The 21,523-nt window shown below is 35.8% G+C and overlaps 1 protein-coding gene across 3 annotated transcripts in view; it reads left to right on the forward strand.

Annotated features, from left to right (window-relative positions):
* The window catches only part of TTK (TTK protein kinase), a 38,600-nt gene that overhangs the window by 15,607 nt on the left and 1,470 nt on the right, over nt 1–21,523 (forward strand). For all 3 annotated transcript variants that reach the window (XM_060689150.2, XM_060689152.2, XM_034431852.3), the window contains 16 exons: nt 1,481–1,577; nt 1,673–1,754; nt 1,870–1,967; nt 3,209–3,296; nt 5,246–5,357; nt 6,661–6,839; nt 7,899–8,065; nt 8,677–8,797; nt 10,081–10,173; nt 12,727–12,884; nt 12,981–13,132; nt 16,306–16,430; nt 17,548–17,628; nt 19,329–19,505; nt 19,719–19,809; nt 20,007–20,104. In XM_060689150.2, coding sequence (XP_060545133.2) covers nt 1,481–1,577; nt 1,673–1,754; nt 1,870–1,967; nt 3,209–3,296; nt 5,246–5,357; nt 6,661–6,839; nt 7,899–8,065; nt 8,677–8,797; nt 10,081–10,173; nt 12,727–12,884; nt 12,981–13,132; nt 16,306–16,430; nt 17,548–17,628; nt 19,329–19,505; nt 19,719–19,809; nt 20,007–20,104 — 1,919 coding nt within the window. The remainder of the gene's footprint in view (nt 1–1,480; nt 1,578–1,672; nt 1,755–1,869; nt 1,968–3,208; nt 3,297–5,245; nt 5,358–6,660; nt 6,840–7,898; nt 8,066–8,676; nt 8,798–10,080; nt 10,174–12,726; nt 12,885–12,980; nt 13,133–16,305; nt 16,431–17,547; nt 17,629–19,328; nt 19,506–19,718; nt 19,810–20,006; nt 20,105–21,523) is intronic.

Below are 21,523 nucleotides of genomic sequence, written 5' to 3' on the forward strand. Positions count from 1 at the left end.
CCTACAATGCTTGTGACTTGGTTAGCTCTAATTAAATTGGATGTTTAGTATGCACAAACCTATCAATTATAGATAGGGGGAATTTTACTTTAGAAAAATCTATACAGGTGGTCCTTAGCTTATGTTTATTCGTTCAGTGAAGTTAGGACAGCAGTGGGAAAAAATGGACATACAACCAGTCTTCAACGTTCTGACTATTGCAACATCCCCATGGTCACATGATCACAAACCGGCTGTTTGGGTGTCTGGATCGCAATTATGATATCACAGCAAGCCACATCACATGATTGCCAGTTGTGACTTTCCCTGCTGGCTTCCCACAAAGTCAATGGGAATGTTGACAGAGAAAGTTGTATGTAATCTCAGTAAGTTGTTCCCGGTATTTTTTTTCCCTGAAGAGTCCACCACTGAGTATGCGATCCCAGATATCAGTATCAACACCAATTATATCTTTCAACTCCAGGGCTGGCCAAGTGATGCTGTCGAGGTTATGTTCCAATGCCTGGAGCTACCATTTCTACCATTTTACCAAATTTGATGTACAATTTGGGGTTCTCACTGGACTCTCAGCTCCTGCTTGATGAGCAGGTAGAAACTGTAGCCAAGAAGACCTTCGCTTCATCTAGTATGTCAGTTGTGCTTTTTGCTAGATCAAGGGATCCTTTTAGCAGTTATTCATGCCTTAGACATCTCACCTCTCAACATAGGGCTGCCCTTGAAGACCACCCAGAATCTTCAACTTTAAATTGTTTTTAGCATTTTATAAATTGTCCAGAGTTACTGGGAATTGGGCAGCACATACATTTAATAAATGAATAGATACATATGTTTAATTTTCCTCATTTTCTGTATTCTTCTGCATCATTTTTTTATTATTTTAGTAAGGGGAAGGAGTAAGAAGTATGGAAGCATTGAAAGCCTGCTCCCAAGCACTGGATATTTTTATTTGGCTAGATGTTATCATGTATTATATATGTGTTTTAGATTCTGTACAAATGGACATGCACATAACACTTCATTCCTGCATTAAACCAAATGCGTATTTTTTGGATATCATGCATCAGCCATGGAATATAAATGTGCCAAGATGCAATTGCTTTAAGGTGTTCCTGATAGATGCTGTATGCCAGTCCACATGCACTTTGAAATATGTTTTGCCCTTTGAATTCCATCACTGCATAGCTCTAATAGGTAATATGAATTTTAGAAGAATGAGGATAATGATTGATTTAGAGTGATCTAAGTGTAATTATGAATCATGATGTGACATTAATTCAAATCCTAAAATGTTATTCAACATACCTTACTTGCTAGAAAAAGATGAGTAAACTTAAAGTTCTTCATGGTGCTATGATAAAATATATTAAAACATGTATTCTGAAATATTGTGAATTTTATTGTATTGTTTAAATGTACAGTATTCAGCAGAGATTGGCTCAAATATTTTAATTTTGTATCTTGGTAAATTGCATATTTACAGGACCTAATTTGCACAATATAGCTGAGAACTTGCAGAATAAGAAAAAAAATACTGATTTTAATGAGATCACTACCAGTATGCCCAGTTTTTTCCCAGGGTAAGTGGATTAAAATATTACAAATAATACAACATTCTTTTTGTTCTAGCTTCAGTCGCCTTGATACAACTGCATGTCTCATGTTTTTATTTTAGAGAGAAAAATGATTCCTTGAGAGAGACTGAATTGGCTTTTGGTGGACGCAAACCATTAACACAATTAAATAAGTCTAATCAGGTAGAAAGCTTTATGTTTCTATAAATATTCCGCAAATACAACATATTCTTTATGCTTCTGTTATATTTATTTATTGAGTTCCATCTGATCAGTTCCATTGTATTTTATTATTTAGAAATGTATGTTTGGGAGAGTTCCTCTTCAATTAACAAATGAAAGTGAGACTAATGCAAATGAACCATTGAAGGTGGAAATTCCTACTGTTGCAAAGAGGTATGAAACAATTAAACTGGCTATAGAGAAGGATTTTGGGATTTTGACAGGAAAGAGTATCCTGTGTGTAAGTTGACGTTGAAAGGGCAGAGTCCTCAATATGTTGACTTGGAAGGTAGTCTCCAGACTAGAGTTCCTACATTGTACAGAATAGCATGAGCAACCTATGTTGCATTTGTGGCTTGGTAGCCAAAATAGGAGAAAACTTAAGGCCAATAGTTTAATTTACACCCCTTCCTTATCTTATTAACTAAGTGTTACTTGAAAAACCTTGATTGACCGACTAAATGATGGGCAGCAGAAGCCAAATATCTGTGGTCAAATTTCTGGTGGTGACCAGACAGCATGGAAGATTTGGTCTTGAACTGAAGTGCAAAGAGCATGAATTAATTAAGGAATGAAAGGAAAAAACGGCTGGGTGATTTTGGGCCAGTCACTTTCTCTTAGCCCAATTCATCCCACAGGGTTATTGTGGGGAAAATGAGGAAGAAGGAATATTGGTTCAGTATGTTCACCACCATGAGTTGTAGATGAAGCAAGGCAGAATAAAAAATTAAAAAAATAGATTTTTAGATAACTGCAAAATTAATTACATATGTGTTTATGGAAGAGGAAGGATGTAATAGATTTACTTTTAATTTCTTTTCCTCTCATGCTTTCTAATATTTTTGACTTACTATTTCTTGCTGCTTTTTATGGCTTGAATAACATTACTTATCCTGAAAGGGAATAGTGTGATAGATGTGTATGTTAAGTAAGCAGTTAAGTTTTCTTTGGGTTAATGTATCAGGTGTTAAATGCTTATGGTGAGTAAGATAAAATACCAGAACAATTGAGTCTTTTTTTTTTCTGTTTCTTCACCATATGTAGTAGACAGGGAAGGAGCAGGTAACTTTCTAGACCTCTGAATAGCTTTATAAAATTTGCTTAGGTGTACCATAAGTACAGCTATGAGGCACAAGCTGTTTACCTTTTACAGAGTAATGTTTCAAACTCATTTGCTTCTAAAAGACAATTTTGAATTACTGTAGGATTGATAAAGGGCAGAAAGACAAACCCAAGGCCACAGGGTTTTGGAAAATTTCTATTGAAGTCTGTTTTAAAGTGTTTGAGTTTTGATATCTTGTTTTTTTTAAAAAAAAAAATAGTTATATTAGCTTGTGCTCCTTGCTAATTTTTGAGTACTGTTGCTTCTTATATCTGGAACCTTGTAACTAAATTTTAATATTCTGGGAAACTAGGCAAACATCTGGAACCAATCTGATCCAGCTACTACAGCCTGAATCAAAACTTAACCAAAGTGGTCCTTATCTGTCCAGAGATTTGAAGGTAATAGAATACTCTGTTTCATGTCTGTTGTTATTGTTTATAAAGTTGTAGGAAGAGGAATAAGAGAAATGGAATTTGATTGAGTAAATTATGGGAAACTGCATCTAGAAGTTACAGATACAAATAAGAGACCTGGTGGGGGGTGGGCAGATACCAGAGTTCTAATCCTGGAGGGAAAATCTGCTTCTTGATGTCCTTTCTCGTCCTTTCTCAGGAACATGGGGAAAGTGTTTCCTGCTGTTGGCTCCTACACAGAGAATTTTTTTCCCCTGTGTAGCACCAACTGGGACAATTCATTTAATATTGCAGAGAAAATAGCAGAGCTGTATTTGCAGTGCTCCAAATAAAATGTCTAGCAAATGTGGGCCTTGATAATATCAATCGCCTCTTCCCTTAATCAAAGAAAATAGATTGGTAACTGAAGGAAAGTCTCTCTTGCAGATGTTCTTGCTAGAGTACTTGTTAATTGTGTCTTGCACTGCAAATAAAGTGCTCTGCTTCAGCCACCCTTGACTGAGGGCAGACCAGTTGGCCCACAGAATGGAGATCTCTATTCTGCATACAGTATAGATCAGGGGTGTCAAACTCTTATTTCATTGAGGGCTGCATCAGGGTTGTGTTTGACCTTGGGGGGCCCGGGGAGGGGGTGGCCAGGGTGGGCGTGGCCTGCTTGACATGACTCATTGAGGCTCCATTTTAAGCCACGATGGCTTCCTGCAGCCCTCTGCCAGCGAAAATGGAGCCCGGACACACTGTGTGCGGCCTGCCCAAGCTCCGTTTTCGCTAACAGACACTGCAGGCCAGTCCTTCACTGTTTCCAGGGTGGGCCTGTGGGCCAGATCTAAGCACCCTGCAGGCCAGATCTGGCCCGTGGGCATTGAGTTTGACACCTGTGGTATAGATCATTTATTTTCTTCTGTTCAATCGTGTCTGACTCCTGGAGACTGCCTAGACAAGTCCCTGCAGTTTTATTGACAAGGTTTTTCAGAAGTGGTTTGCCATTGTCTCCTTATTAGGGGTGAGAGAAAGTGACTGGCTCAGGATCACCCAGCTGGCTTTGTGCATAAAGCAGGACTAGAACTTACCTTCGCCTGATTTCTAGCCTGATACCTTAACAACCACACCAAACTGGCTCTCATAGGAAAAAAAAAATATAGGAATTTGGTAATAGAGTCATACCAATAGAGGTGGGAGGAACTTTCCTAAGCAGATTTTGGGATGGGATTCAAATGAAGAAGATAATCCTGTTACATAAACAGGTCCTGTTATAAGATGACTCAGCCTTCAATCCTTCCGAGGTGAGTAAAATGAGGACCCAGGTTGTTGGGGGCAATATACTGACTCTGTAAATCGCTTAGAGAGGGCTGTAAAGCGGTATATAATTTTCCCCTGTTTTAAAAACATAGTCATTTATATCTTGCAAAATAAAATGGTGTAGACAAATGTGGGTGAACTGTACGTTCGTCCCTCCCTCTTTTCCCTTGAATGCAATCAAAAAGTAAAGGTTAGATATTCAGCCTTAACAACACAGCAGTTGATGAAATAAGAGAACATCTGAACCAAGTGATATATTGTGACACTAAACGGAATATTTATGACATGCTTGAAATTTCTACTCATTAGACCCTTTGATTTAGATGAGACTGGATTCTGATGCTGTAAGTTTTTCAGGAGAGTTTTTGCCAGGAATCTCTTTGTCTCATTTTGCATTGTTCAGGAGAGTCTTTAAACTCGGTAGGCCAGTGGTAGCTTGCATAGAGGAGAGATTGGGAAACTGTTCTCTGTGCCATAAATTCTCTTTGAAGGGTACATCTGCTTAACATGGTTCAGACCCCCTTGATGTGCTGCACATTTTCATCTGTGGATTTTGGGCAAGTGGAAATGGGGAAAGGAGTGAGTGGTCATGCAGCCATTAACTGGAGCCTTATTTTTCTTCCTCTTTTATTTAGCCTTTGCCAGTTAGAAATCTTATACACTCAGATGAAGAAAATTCAGAAGTTGCTATGAATTCAACTCTAACGTTAAAGGAGAAAAATGATCCCGTTAATGTCAAAAAAAGAGGTTTGTTTTAATGGATGTGGAATTATGATAACGTTGTTATTTTTATAATTTATTAGCATTGTTCAATGCTCTGGGTTCAAAAGAAACAAGGTGGGATTTCAATGCATCTGTGGAGCGCACAGCCTTTGTAAAGGTGCAACTGCTTTAAGGAGTTTGAAAAGTGTTCCTTAACTGGCTCCATATGCTCCAAAGTAACTCTTTCCCTTTGAATTCAAGGAACCGCAACGGCTTATGATTTATACCTTGAATATTGTGTGTCAAATTTGATTTTGCATTTTGTATTGAAAATTTAATTCTGAAAAGGAAGCAATGGTCTGGTTTAAGATATGCTTTCTGTAGGCAATTAAGTTGGTATGCATAGATTTCTTTGCTCAAATAGAGCATAGACATAGACATAGCACAATCTTGTTTATGAATTATAGAAAGAGGAAAAAGAGGAAACCACTGGTTGAGTCAAATCAAAATTATAGCAATATAGATTCTTATTGATTTCTCCAGAAACTACAGGTAGCCCTTGACTTACAACCATAATTGGTAAGGAGGACAGGCAGTTTCCCTCTGTGCACAGAAGAGAACCCCTGCAACGGGCTGCAGAAATGAAACTCAGAACTTCGAGATCCTCTCCTTTCCCACCACAGGAGGGAATTCCTGTGCTGCGCTGGAGAAATGAAGCAGGGATTGCAAAGATCCTAGCTTCATTTCTGCAGCCTGATGAAGGATTTCTGCCCCTCTGTGCACGGAGAGGAGGGGAAAGAGTGGAATCCTTCGGCAGGTTGGCAGCAGCTTGCAATCTTCCCTGCCAACTTCCCCATTGACTTTCTGGGGAAGCCAACAGAGAAGATTGGAAATGGTGATCCCATGATTGTGGGGCGCTTAGCAACCGGTCGTAAGTGTAAACAGGTTGCCAAGTACCCTGATCATGCTTAGGTGCCCATCAGGGTTGGTGGCGCAATATTTTATGACAGCTGGAAGTGCTTTACAGACTGTGAAACACTTTCTGAGCTATCGTCACTTCGAATGGTCATTAACTGGGTTGTAAGTTGAGGGTGACCTGTACCTGCAATGTTCTATCTAAATATTCTGAACTGGCTATGTTCTGCTGAAGCAAAATTCAAGGGAACACACACATTCCATTTTCCGTTTCAAATCTCTTCAGGTGTTTCCACCATAGAAAACAATAGAAATTGGCAAATACATTTTTATTTCCTATATGATTTGTCCTTTTCTTGACTGGCTGTTTTATTTAGATATTCAACTGGAATCTCTGTCATATTCATTTTAATAACTAGATTATTTGTTTCAGAAACCGAAATACTGCAGGAGGAACCAAGAATAATAGAATCCGCCTCTCTGGAAGGACAACAGCAGCCCCTTCTTTCTCTTGGAAGTTACCAAAAGGAGCAGGAGCAGTTCAAATTAAATTGTCTTGCATCTAAAAATAAATGGTCCCACCTTGAAACACAGCATAAAAGAAACTCAGAGGTAAATCTGTCAATGCAAATTATTAATTTAGTCAATGTAAAAATTGATCTTGAGCTTACCTGGCTTTTGAGATTGCTGGAATTATAATATAGTGATGTTCTGTGTCTTTTTCATTTAACCACATCTTTTCCAGTCCAGGAAAAATCTCATTACTTCAAAGTGAGGGTATGCAGTCTAGTGCCTGGGATCATATTAGTATGATCCCAGGTATGTGCATGGCGCAGTAGTTAGCGTGCAGTACTGCAGGTTACTTCTGGTGACTGCTGGCTGCCTGCAATTTGACAGTTTGAATCTCACCAGGCTCAAGGTTGACTCAGCCTTTCATCCTTCTGAAGTCGGTAAAATGAGGACCTAGATTGTTGGGGGCAATAGAATGACTCTGTAAACCGCTTAGAGAGGGCTGTAAAGCACTGTGAAGCGTTATATAAATCTAAGTGCTATTGCTATTGCTATCTCATTTAGTTTCCACCAGACTCCTTGTTCCACTTGATATTTATCTTGAGTTTATTTTAATTTCTTTTCTGATTATTGTGAGCTACCCAGAGTCATTGAGAGTCAATCAGCATACATTTTGGATAAAGTATTATTACTATTATTAAAAAGAAAAGTAAAGGGGAATCTGGAAAGTACTAGTTTTTAGTGTTAACATTTATACATAGGCATACTCAGGTAGGCACTAAGATGACAGAGAGCACCTGGGAGAAAAATTACAGTCCACCTTCTGATAAATGGCTGTTTTGTGATTGATCATGGTAACCATAGCAGCAACACATTTTGTAAAGGTGTTCATCACGTGTCAACATTCCAAATGTGCTAGAGAACAGAGGACTCTGAGTTCAAGTCTCACCTTAGACACCTTAGCCCTATGATTCTATGATTTTTCCAATGACTTGTTTTTCCCCAATAGTGTTAAGATCATAGTACTCATTATAGAGAGTAAGTAATATATATTTCTGCTGTCCAGTTCAATTTATATTGTCAACTATGAATCAATGGAAGTGGACATATACTGTGTTCTTCTTAAGAACCAGTCATATAAAAGTCTTCCCCATTTTGCAGGGAAAAAACTCAAGCCTTGAACATGCTGCCTTTCCAGTTCCTAAAAGATGTTCACCATCAGAGCAAATTTCACGTACCATTTCACCAGAGACTGCTTCAGAGAGAAAGACTCAAGCTTTTGTTGGTGGAACACCTCGCAACAACATGGTTCATGATTATGTGGCTTGGTAATTTCATTTGAGGCTGGGTTTTTTAATATTCAAATTTATTTATAGCTTATTTGAATTTGCTTTTGGACAGTTTAAGCCATTATAAGAAAATAGACACATGAATGAAGAGTTGAAATATATATTTTTTTTAATATGTTTTTATTAGGTTATAAAGTTTTATAGAATACAAAATACAAAAGCAAGTAGGGAGAGGGAAGGGGAAAGGGCAAAGAAAAATGAGGAAGGGTAGGGAAAGAAAAAGAAGCATTGATTTCTGACTCTCTCTGTTACAGTAGAATAAGACTTTAACAACAAATCACAACTTTTTGTTTTGCTATAATAGTGTGAACCAGTCATTTCTACAAGAGTTGAAATAAGTTCTGTGGGATTCATGTGAAGTTGAAAGTGAAAAAGTAATTCTGGAAATTTATTTCATGTTGGCCAAGCGTACTTCTTAAAATATTAAAATGGCATATACCCACAATAGTCCAAAAAAACAAACTATGTCTTCAAGTCTTAGTGTTCAGAGAAAAAAAAAACCCAGGTTGTTCATTATTTGCAGATAGGATTGTTGGGAAATACAGTATTTTGTGCATGGATTATAATTATATTTTTTCTTTCTGTTTCAGTACTCCAGTTGTAAGAAATAATTTTCTTCCTATGGATAGGGCAACTACACCATATAACCAGTTTTCATATTTGCAACATTGTACTCCAACAACTCCATTCCATCTACAGAGTGGATTACAGGTATCAGCTATTTCTAAATTGTATAAAATAATGCAAAAGAAGTGTTGAGTTCTAAATAATGTTTCATTCATTTGAGCAAGGAGTTAAGCAAGAATTTTGCTGGTGATTTCATATTAACATTCATTCTTTTAAATTTAATTTTTATTGAGTAAAACAATACAAATTTGTAGGAAAAAAAGATAAATGAATAATTAACGAACGAAAGAATAAGAAAGTAAGTTAGTGAATAAGTAAGAAAGAAAAGAAATATAAAAAGCAGCTTCCAATCTTTATTGCAGTTATGAATGCAATAAAATGCAGTTATATATTATCCTCTGTATAATTACACTGGTTTCCTTCTTTCCATATTTTATCCTTTCTAATTGTCAAACTTTCACCAACCATTCCTCCATTGTGGGTATTTCAGAGCCTTTCCAGCTTACCATATGGAAAAATTATCCACCTTGCTGCACATACCATGTGCAACAAATAACTTTCATAGGCCTTTTCTAGTTGGGTATTCATTAGTCCCAACAAAAAAGTTCTGGTTTTAATTGAACATTACTCTTTGTATCACTGTATGTATTTGAAACCAATTTTTCTAGCTTTTTTAGAATTCCACAGGCTTGATAAAACAATCCTTCATGTTTTCCAGATTTCCAAAAGTTGGAAGCATCTTTCTACATTCTAGAAAGTTTTTTTGGTGTCATACCAATGGTACATCATTTTATAAAAAATATTTTTTACAATCATAATCACATATTTACTCATTAATCCGTCTGTATATTATAACCAAAGCTCTTAACCAATTTTATCATACACTCTTTAATTTGTTCTTCCAATTTTAGTAAAAGCTTGTACATTTTAGCAATTACATGTTCACAATTTGCAGGTAATTCAGTTTCAAATGCTGACTCATGTTCAGTTCCAAGGGTCTTTTTGTCCACTTTAAATTGTTCTCTTAATTGTACATAAATCATTGGAAACTTGGGAGCCCATTTTTGCTGGCAGAGCACTCGGACCACCAAAGGCACAAATGATGTCATGCTGGCCACGCCCACCCTGGCCACACCCACCCCAGCTCCCCAAAGTTAAACACAACCCTGATACGGCCCTCAATGAAATCGAATTTGACACCCCTGATATATACTGTATGCCATCCAACTCTGGCTCTGGGTATAAATAAACCAATAAAATACAAATAGTAAAAATAAAATAAAATACAGTAAATGCAACGAAGCCAGAAATTTCACTTGATTCTTTCTATGTACATTTCTTTTCACACTACAAACTTTTTTATTCAGGTTTCAGCTTCTGTATTACCAAATGAATGCATACTTGTTAAAGGAAAATTGTACTCTGTCTTAAAACAAATAGGCAGAGGAGGATCTAGTAAGGTAAGATAATATTGTAATATAAATTTGTTTGATTTGATGAAAGCTGTTATTTGTGAGAAATGGTTTGTTGTGAAAAAAACACATATATCTACTTTAAACTTTTATTGCATTAAGATCATAAACATACAATTTTATGTTTCCCTTCTTCATTATATAGTTTCTCAATCATCCTCAAATTGTTCATACCATTCATCATACAATTCAGTTGAAACCTCAAATTAGTATAGAAAAAAGGAATGAATACTAAAGTGCAAAATCCATTAATTGGGTGAATTAGGATCAATCAAAATTACACAAAATGTACAAATTTGCCAGACCATCAAAATTTGTTAATCAGTATTTTTTTCCCCTCATTTCCATATTCTAATGATTCAGTTTGGAAAAAGGGAAAGTAAATCTTAGCAGCTACTGTATTTTTGGGGGTATAAGATGCAGCTTAGTTTTTTGGGAGGAAAAAAGAATGCCTGTCAGATACTCATCTGGCTAACGTCCTTAGTCTGGTCAGCTTCAGCACATTAGTTTGCTGGTTTTGACAACGTGTGTGCACGCTTTTTATCCCCTGCTTGGGGATAAAAAAACAGCTTCTAAAGCACAGCTGACCTTTGGCGAGAGAAGCAAATGAGAAAAGCAGGTGAAGAGTGGAAGATCGTTTCACTCACTAGCACCTCGTTAGGGCTGAAAAATAGCTTCTAAAGCACAGCTGAGAGGGAGCAGCAATGAGAAAAGCAGACAAAGCATGGAGATCGCTGTTAGGGCTGAAAAAAAGCTTCTAAAGCACAGCTGAGAGTCGAAGGGAGCAGGCAAAGCGCTGAAGATCGCTTCATGCACTAGCGCCTTGTTAGGGCTAAAAAAAAGCTTCAAAAAAGATACATTAGGAGTATAAGACACACCCAAATTTTCAGCCTCCGGGGGTGGGGGGGGGAGTGTGTCTTATACTCTGAAAAATACGGTACTTTTGAGCACAATAGTGCCTGCTTTTGAGCAGATCAGCATAAGACTTCATTATTCAATACTTCATTTTTTTGGTCAGCAGAATCCAATCCGTTCATTAATTCAGCATGTTAACACATACAACACATATAACAGTGGTATATACCTGTGTTTTTTTAATAAAGTGACTAAGATAGTATGTGAAAAATAAATTATCAATAGATTACATTAGAGGTTCCCAAAGCTCAGTTCGCGCCATTGGTGTTGCAAAAATATGACACTGCAAATGGATCTCAAAAATTTAAAATATCCCATAGCATTTTGGGGAATTCAGTGTAGCACTTTAAGGTGCAACAGTTCACAGCTTGGAACTTATTTTATCCGTTATTTGAAAACAAATCTTAACTATTCTTGGGACTAAAACATTCTGCACCTGTTGAAAAGATACCTATTTCATGTGTATAACCATGAAAATACATTTTTATATTTGATTATATACTTCCAACCACAGAGTAGACTGTTCTAGCAGCTCATATCTTTTCCTTGAAAAAAATGCCGGATCTATTTTAGAAAGCATGGTTTGGACTCCTCTACTCCAGTTCAGAGTATGCACAGGTAGTGGATATCAACAAAAGTCCCAAATATGACCATAACATTGGATGTAATCCTAAAACTGCAATCCTACGTACGCAAGGTTAATACTTTATGTGATTTCAGTGGCTGAGATTTCTGTATACAGATTTCTACCATCAAATCTGTATATATACTTGCATAATGCATAATGCTATTTATCTACCTCCCTCCCCTTAATAGCCTACCCAGCTGGGTTTTGAACCATATGGAACTTCTGGACAGCCTTCAAAGCTAGCTTATTTGGAACACATCATATGGAACACATCCAATTATGAGTTTATTAGGTCATGGAAAACTCTTTTAATTCAAAAACAGTTATCATCAGCCAAAATTAATCTAGAATTTTACTCTTCTCTTAGAGCTCAAAAAGTTCAGATCTCTAAATATATAAATTGATAAAAAGCTGGTTGAAAAGTACATTATATAAGGATTTTTAATTAAAAAATTGACATACTTTTTCAGCAAATGCTTTTAAACAAACAATAACGATGCTAAATGCTTATACATATTAATTGTCCTTAACATTGCTCCAGAAATATACAAATATGTGGATAATTTTGAGTCGGTGATAAATACTTGACTCTCCTAGTGATAAGAATGCATATATTTAATGCCATAAATACGTTAGTTTTGAGACTTTGAAAGTAATGCAGGAATAATCATATACTGTTTAAAGGCTCAAAACAAGATTGTGGATAGTGGTGAAGCTGTGAAAAATAAAACATTGGTTCATTGGTTTTAATATAGTGTATTAAATGGGAAATGGACCTCAGCCAAGCCTGTAGTATTTATTATTTAATACATGATTGAGGATTCTGCTTTTTAAAAAAATATAGAGTATTTTTATTATACTGTATGTTGAAATTCATAGCCTTGTGCTGGTTAATGAGTGCAGTGAAGTTATGTATCTATCCAAAATAAAATGATAGAGTAAATACAGCAATATATTAAAAAGAATCTAGTTATGTTTTTTTTAATTGGGTTTTAAAGGTATTTCAAGTACTTGATGAAAAGAAACAGCTTTTTGCCATCAAACATGTTAATCTAGAAGAAGCAGATCAACAGACCATAGAAAGCTATAAAAATGAGATTGCTCACTTAAACAAACTTCAGCAACATAGTGATAAGATCATCCGACTTTATGACTAGTAAGTAAGCTTTTGTAAAATCAGTTTAATCCCTCTTTCTGCCTCCATACATACACGCTCAGATTAACTTTTATTTTTGCAACTGTGTTATTTTAGTGAAATCAGTGAGAAGAATGTCTATATGGTGATGGAATGTGGAAATATTGATCTTAATAGCTGGCTTAAAAAGAAAAAAACAATTAATCCATGGGAACGGAAAAGTTATTGGAAAAACATGCTGGAAGCTGTCCATACAATTCACCAACATGGTAACTACTGTTTGCATGTTTGAACTCTGTTCTTTAGAATAGCTTCTCTGAGGAACAACTGCAAGGAATACAGTTAGAATAGTATAACTGAAGTCAGAGAAAATAAAAGGGCAAAATAATAGATGCATGATATGGTAGGAGTAAAATGCACATTCAAAGAGTTTCTAAAAAGAAAAATTCCTGTTAAGCCCACTTTCACCCACATGTATGATGTGATCCTTTCAACTTTGTCTTAGTTACAAGGATATTGTTGGTTACTACAGTATCACGAAAAAGTTTGCTCATCCAGGTCTTAAAATAAACTAGATATAAGAGAAAGTGTTATAATTCATTGTTAGAGTCATTAATATTCAGATATGCAAACAAAGAAAAATGATAGTTAAGAATAAAGATGTTTCTTGGAGGATTTGAGGCACTTTAACAGTATCCTATCTGAGAAGATGAAGGGAGAAAGAAAACAATTTGTCAGCATATGGGCGTGAAATTTTGCCTGAAAAGCAATTCATACTTCTCTCTGATTAAAAAAAAAGGTTTCCCAGAGCTAGCTGTGATAAAAAAATTGTAAAAATATATTATTATTAAATATTAAATAATGCTACATTTCAATTAGATATATTTATACGCCAACACACTAAAGATAGGATATTTTTTCTATCAGCTCTGACAGGAATTACTTATATAGGTACACACATTTCTAATAAGTAATTTTACTCTAGAAAGTCTGAGAAGCCCTTGCAAAAGAATTCAGTGACTGCTGCTATATAGAAAAAATCCTGTCGTGAAGTTTAATTTATGTGCTTCTTTTCCAAGTTGAGCTATAGAATAAGGTAGGTGGCCTTATTTTGGGTGGGAGACTTGGAATCTTGCTTTGAGAACAGCCAGATTTGCTATAAAATTGTTTTCCTCTGGCCATGTGTGAGCTGTCAGACTGCGTTTTGCTGTTGATACAATACTGTACACAACACCAAATGCATGTGTAGGTTTCATTGAAATTAATAAGATAATTGTGTCAGGTGTGAAAATATTTCTTAGTCAGCAAACTCCTCAGCTGCTTATTGCTTATAAAGCTATTTCTGTATTCTACAATTGAACTAGGTATTATGATACAGGTAGCCTTTGACTTATGACCACAATTGAGTCCAGAATTGATGTTGCTAAGTGAGAAATTTGTTGAGTTTTGCCCCATTTTATGACTTTTCTTGCCACAGTTGTTAAGTGAATCACTGCAGTTGTTAAGTTAGTAACACAATTGTTAAGTGAATCTGGATTCCCTGTTGATTTTGCTTGTCAGAAGGTTGTAAAAGGGGATCACATGGTTCTTGGACACTGCAACCGTCATAAATATGAACCAGTTGTCAAGCATCTGAATGTAAAGCATGGGACCAGGGGGATGCTGCAAGGGTCATAAGTGTGAAAAGGATCATAAGTCACTTTTTTTCAGTGCTGTTGTAACTTTGGTCACTAAATGAACTATTGTAAGTCGGGGACTACCTGTATTTAAGAGGTTCATACACATTTTCTCATAAAAAAGGAGTGTAGCTTACAAATTAGCATAGAGACATTCTATTTAAAATAACAAACACAAGTACAGCAAGTAAAAAGGGAAAAACCAAAACTAATGATAATGATAGTTAAATAACAGGCAAATAAATTATTATTGTAAACTTCATTATTAATTATCGTGTTTCCCCCAAAATGGGAAGACCCTGCCTTATATTTTTTTGGAACCCTGAAATAAGCGCTTGGCCTTATTGCCATGCGCTCAAAAGCCCGATTGGGCTTATTATCAGGGGATGTCTTATTTTGGGGGAAACAGGGTATATTAACTTCATTATTGATATAATTAATTGTATTTATTATTATTATTTAGCAAAGGCTGGTACAAAACCAAGCCAAACATTTCCCCCAATAGTTACAAATCAATCCCATAAAATTATTTTAGAACTTAACAGCAACCTACTTAGCAAATATTAACACTAAAACAACCATCATAACAGCAGTACAACAATGCCTTGGAACTGGGCAAAATATTTATATATCCATAATACTGTAAAGAGGTGTTTAATTAGAACTGTCAGCTAAATAAGATTTGGGTAGAAAAAACTCTACAGACTTTACACTAACCAACTACTAAAAAAAAAAAAGTGCCCCCTTTTAGCCCCCTTTAAAACCAATCAGATTTTCACAGAAACCAAAGGAGGAAGGAAGCTGATTATAGGCTCTTGAGGCAGCAAATTGCACTTCAGGATGAGGCCGTCAGAATTGCTTTCTTATGAATTACTATCATCAGTCTCTAAAGACATCAGCATGGAAAAGTAGCAATGAATCTTAAATGAGGGACAGGTTGAAATAGATGCAGTCTTCCAAGTAGCTAGATCCCAATTTACAGACTATTTAAAGTTCTAAAAATAAAAGGCAGGATTGATTGATTGATTGATTGATTGATTTATTTATTTATTTATTTATTTATTTATTTATTTATTTATTTATTTATTTATTTATTTATTGGTTCGATTTATATGCTGCCCTTCTCCGGAGACTCAGGGCGGCTTACAATGTGTTAAGCAATAGCCTTCATACTTTTGTATATACCTACTTAGTAGGGCTTTTGGCCCCCCCAAGCGGTGTTCTTTTTTATACAAAGTCAGCTTATTGCCCCCACAATCCGGGTCCTCATTTTACCTACCTCAAAAGGATGGAAGGCTGAATCAACCTTGAGCCTTTTATGAGATTTGAACTTGCCGTAATTGCAGGCAGCTGGTGCTATTTAACAGCACTTTAGTCTGCTGCGCCACCAAGGCTCTTAATTGGAATTACACATTGCAATAGAAATATTCTGTACTATTTGAGGATTCCAGATGTTTTCAGAGGCAATCAATAGAGAAGATGACAATGTTCTGATGTGTCATTTATGCAGTGGGCAAACTAGGAGAAAAAAATATAATTCAAAATTGCACATGTGTCTCCAGAGAGTTTTCTAAACCAGGTGTTCTACAATATCATATAGCAGAAAAGGTCCAGTGATATCAGGGACAAATAAACCTTCCACTCCTGATTGCCTAGATACTTTACATATGATTTTCATTTTTTTTCTACCTTGTGTTTTTGTATGTAGGTAAATAATAATAATTCTTGACACACTTTGAATTAATTGAACAAATTTTAATTTGCAGGTATTGTTCATAGTGATCTGAAACCAGCAAACTTTCTATTAGTAGATGGAATGCTGAAACTAATAGATTTTGGCATTGCAAATCAGATGCAGCCAGATGTGACTAGCATTGTTAAAGATTCCCAGGTGAGACAATTGTGAACTACTAAACATAAAAGAAGCAATTATCTTAAATAATTACTTGTTGTTGTTTGATAATGGAGTATGATAAGAACATGTTGTAATCAGGAAACATTCAGCAACATACACGTTGCATTTGTGTGTTTCATTTACTTTCTTTCTTGGTACGTTTGGACAGAGTCAAATCTTATTTTTCCAAACATTTAGGTTGAAGGATTCATAATGAGAGAGAAAAGTGAATTGTCCTAGCTCTTAAGGTTCCAGTTATTTCACTTTGTTGCTGACAACTTTAAGGAGAGTCTTCTATATGTAAATGTATGGGACTATGAAGTGTATTAAACATCTATCTAAGGTTTTAAAAACATAAGACAATAGCCTGGTCTCTAATGTGGCTTTAGCTCTCATTATTCCATAATTAAAGCTATTCTGATTAAAGCTGATGAGAAGCTAGAATCCAACAAGTCTAATATTTAAATGGCCATCTTTAGGTTTAAAAGTGGAGTATCTGCTGCCCTATCACTGCAATATGGTTAATTCACTGCAATACACTGTTACTTGTAGAACTGTTCCACTTTTAAAGTAAGGTTAAGCAATTGTGAATGGGTTGTATGACTGCACTGGTTTCTCAGTAAAACAAGTTTCTCTTATTATGACAGTAGCTAAATTAGTGTAGTTATTATTGATTCTAGAGTGAATTAGGATTCTTATTTTACTAGAATTCTTAACCAGAGAACCTAATTATCCTTTAGCATGGTTAATATTAGTATCCATTAACATCTTATCAGGGATTCCTGACATGATGTAAAAAATATTAGGGCAGGGTACATAGCATCCCCAGACATATATTAGAATTAAAATGGCTGAATTCTTATGAGGTGTCGGAGTTCTACTGAAATGTTCAGTAAGACAGTCAAAAGCCTGTAAGAGCTTTGGGATTAAATTGCTAAAATCTCATGCTATTTTGGGAGGGGGGGGGAGTTTGATTTGTAGCATCCATGAATATTCTTAAAACCCAAAAAGGAACTAAATCTCTAATATTATATTTTAAATTTTAAATCAGTTATACAAGTGTTAAATGTAACTATTATTTAAATGTACATAATCCTATTTTTTATGTTAAAAGGTCGGCACCATTAATTACATGCCACCAGAGGCGATCAAAGATATGTCTTCCAGTGCAGAAAATGGCAAGTCAAGATCAAAGGTAATATATTCTTTCTATAGTTCAAAGGATAAAGTATTGATATTGTTTCCTAAATTGGAGAAATTTTTATTTGAACAAGGAGATAGAAATAAATTATAAGGAAGCTTGAGAAGAAAGCTGAGGCAAACTCCTTATTCCTATCATCACTCCTTTCTTCTGAAACAAAATGGAAGAAAAAGTTCATCTTAAATGTGGCCAACTGCTGATTTTGCCCATGGGATTTATTTATGCAGCACGAAATTGTGAGGGCTGTGCATGCTTTAATAGCAATAGCATTTAGACTTATATACCTCTTCACAGTGCTTTACAGCCCTCTCTAAGTGGTTTACAGAGTCAGCATGTTGGTCATTGTGTCATTCTCCAGATTTGTTAACATAGTTTGGGTAGAACTTTATTGATTCTTCTTTTGTTGCTTGCCATATTATTTTAGATAAAAGCCTTTCAGAGGTTTTTTTTTCTGAAGCTTCATTTCTGGGGCTTGTTTTCCGAAGCTTCTTTCAGAGGCTTCTTTCAGCCTCTGAAATCTCCATTTGCAAGGCTGGGCGGGGCTACATTCGGAGTATAAGATGCACCCAGATTTTCAACCTCTTTTTGGGATGAAAAAGGTGTGTCTTATACTTCAAAAAATACGGTAATATTAATAGAAGATGACTTGCTTAGAGAGTAAGGGGCATTATTCCCTTAGGCATTTGCAACAAGTTGATGACATCAAAATGATGACATCTGTGTTGAAATATTATGCAAATGATGAAGTTATGTAATCTGCATCTGAGAGTACAACTTGTCATCCACTGACCTCTGGTTAGTGCAATGGCGTTGGCCATTGCTTTCTTTTGTCCTCATATTTATGTTCTTCCATGCCTGGCCTTCTATAGTGAATTGCCTTTGCTTCTTGATGTCAGGAAATTGACAGGGACTCCTCCCCCTCCAATGTTTGGTTTGAACTATTTGGTCCTTGATGCCAAAATTTAGCCCACAGCAACTTCAAGTAATGTTGCTTTCAAGTACAAAAATAAAATTGGGGTGATATAGTGCCCGATTTCTTCGCCCTGGCCTTATCTTTACTGTACATTTCTACTGATACATAGGCAAGTTGCATGATGTAGAACTACTGCCACCTCCATACGATTTCACATTATGCTGTGCTGTTGCTGTTACAGTTGTTCAGAACCACTTCCTCAAGTGTGGATGTTCTGCTTTCCTGTCCAGTTTTCTTTGTCTACTCTCACCTATTTTTTTTGTCATCCCTGAGATTCAGCTGAATCTGTTGTTAAGGAGGTTAGAATCTGTTGTTAAGGAGGTTAGAATCTGTTGTTAAGGAGGTTAGATCATACAAAGCATCATACATGCAGATGCTTTGGTATTTAATTTGTGATTTAACGGATGCAAATTTTTAGCATTCCTTTATCATATTCCTGAAAGCTTGACCTGTTAATGCCACTTAGATTGTTTACCTTGAAAGTGTTGACTTTTGGTTAATTATCTTTCACTTTCATTGATTTGACTTTGAATTAACGACATGTACAGCTGTTAATATACACCACTTTGGTGGTATGCAGAATCACAATGTATGATTGTATAAAATAAATGGTTCCCCTTACTGCGTAATCAGTTGTATCAGATATGGTTATGTTAAGAATGACAAGAATGTCAAAATAATGGTGTGATTGAGTGAACCTGTTTTTCTTTCTATTTTTTAGATTAGTCCAAAAAGTGATGTATGGTCATTGGGTTGTATTTTATATTGCATGACTTATGGAAAAACTCCATTTCAGAACATAACGAATTATATAACAAAACTTCATGCCATAATTGACCCTAATTATGAAATAATGTTTCCTGATATTGCAGAAAAGGATCTTCTAGATGTCTTAAAGGTAATATTTTGTATCTCTTTTTTATTTCATGCTCTGAGTTCTGCTTTATAGATAATTTTCCAAGTCATGATTTATTTTAATTATGTTTAAATATCCCAGAATATGGAGGCATGATAGGTTTCTTGATTTTATATTTCTTGATTTTATGTATATATCCTTTAGAATAATTGGTTTTATTTTCAATTATTTCCTAACTTTGTCTTTCCCCCCCAGAATTGTTTAATTAGGAATCCCAAGCAAAGAATATCTATCTCTGAACTCTTGATTCATCCTTATGTACATATACAGTCCAATTCACAAACAGGTAATTCAACTTTTCTAATAGATATTACTATTGTGTTTATTTTACCAAAAAATTTTTGTTTAAAAGTGATTTTAAAAAAACTATTTGCAGATTAAATTATGTATGCTATCTTAAGTTAGTTTACCAAAATTTTCAAGCAGTTTTAAATCAAATCAGGGCATACATCTCAAACAGAATTTAATTTTAAATTCTCCTAGGACATCAAAATGCAAAAGGAACATCAGAAGAAATGAAGCATATTCTTGGTCAACTTATTGGCTTGAATTCTCCTAACTCTATTTCTAAAGCTGCTAGAGTAAGTATATAAGTAATATCACTGCTAGTATAATTAAAATGAAAGTAAAATCATGTTAGAACTATATAATTCTCGCTCAGAGTTTCTTCGGGGGAGAGAGAAATAGGCTGATAAGAGTCATGAATGTGTAATGAGAAATAGTTTCAAGAGTTAGTGAGTAAATGATAAGGATTTATGTTGCTAATGAAATAGAAGCTCTTATAAAGTAGACAAGGGATGCAGTGGCTCAGTGGCTAATATGCTGAGCTTGTCAATCGAAAGGTCGGCAGTTCAGCGGTTCGAATCCCTAGTGCCACGTAACGGGGTAAGCTCCCCTTACTTGTCCCAGCTTCTACCAACCTAGCAGTTCGAAAACACGTAAAAAATGCAAGTAGAAAAATAGGGACCACCTTTGGTGGTAAGATAACAGTGTTCTGTGCGCCTTTGGCGTTTAGTCATGCTGGCCACATGACCCTGGAGATGTCTTCGGACAGCGCTGGCTCTTTGGCTTTGAAATTGAGATGAGCACCACCCCCTAGAGTCGGGAACAACTAGCACATATGTGCGAGGGGAACCTTTACCTTTACTATAAAGTAGACAATGATTAATAGTTTGAGTTAGATGAAGTGGGGCACTCTTCTACACAACTAGTCCTTGCTTAACATCTGTTCATTCAGCAACTGTTCAAAATTACGACAGTGCTAAACAAAGGGACTTAACACCAGTCCTCAGATTTCTGGCTGTTTCATTACTCACATGGTCACATGAACAAAATTCAGGCTTACTTGAGCCTACCTGTATTTATGATTGCCTATTAGCTAGTTGCTCCCACCTCCCAGCCCTGTCCACTGCCCACTGCCACGCTGTGTGCCACTACTGTACTGGGGGAGCCTTTGTGCCACCTTTCATGCTGGTGCTGCCCAGGCTTCTCTCATGCTGCGACCAGGGACTCTTTGTGCCCTGGCCAAGGCCTGTATTTGCATAGAAGACTCTAAAAGAGTCCTCTTTTCCCACCCAGCACAGCAAGAAAAGATAAAATGAGCTGTGGATAATTGAGGAAACTTAATTTTCTTCCAAGAAATTGTCGGTGGGGGTGGGGAGTATTTACAATTTACACTGTGTTCTAATCTTGAGGGGATCAGTATTATGAGTATTGTTATATTCCTGAATGTCTGTAATTCCAGCTCATTCATTAAGTGTGCTTTGAAATGTCAAGTTATTTTAAATGAAAAAGTTTAGAAATGTGGAAATAGCCATTTGATTTCGCATGGATTTCCCTGATTTTTTTAAAAGAAAAATTTCATCATGCCAATTTGAGTTTAGATACAGAAATTAAAATACAATTTAATTCAACAATGTGCTTCTAATTTGTTTGATCAAAATAAGCAATATATACTGTGGGGCTTTCTAACGACTCATATTTATGGACATGATTTCCAA

This window comes from Pantherophis guttatus, chromosome 1 (genome assembly GCF_059756535.1).
Source record: "Pantherophis guttatus breed Tessera chromosome 1, ASM5975653v1, whole genome shotgun sequence".
In the NCBI taxonomy this organism is placed as follows: Eukaryota; Metazoa; Chordata; class Lepidosauria; order Squamata; family Colubridae; genus Pantherophis; species Pantherophis guttatus.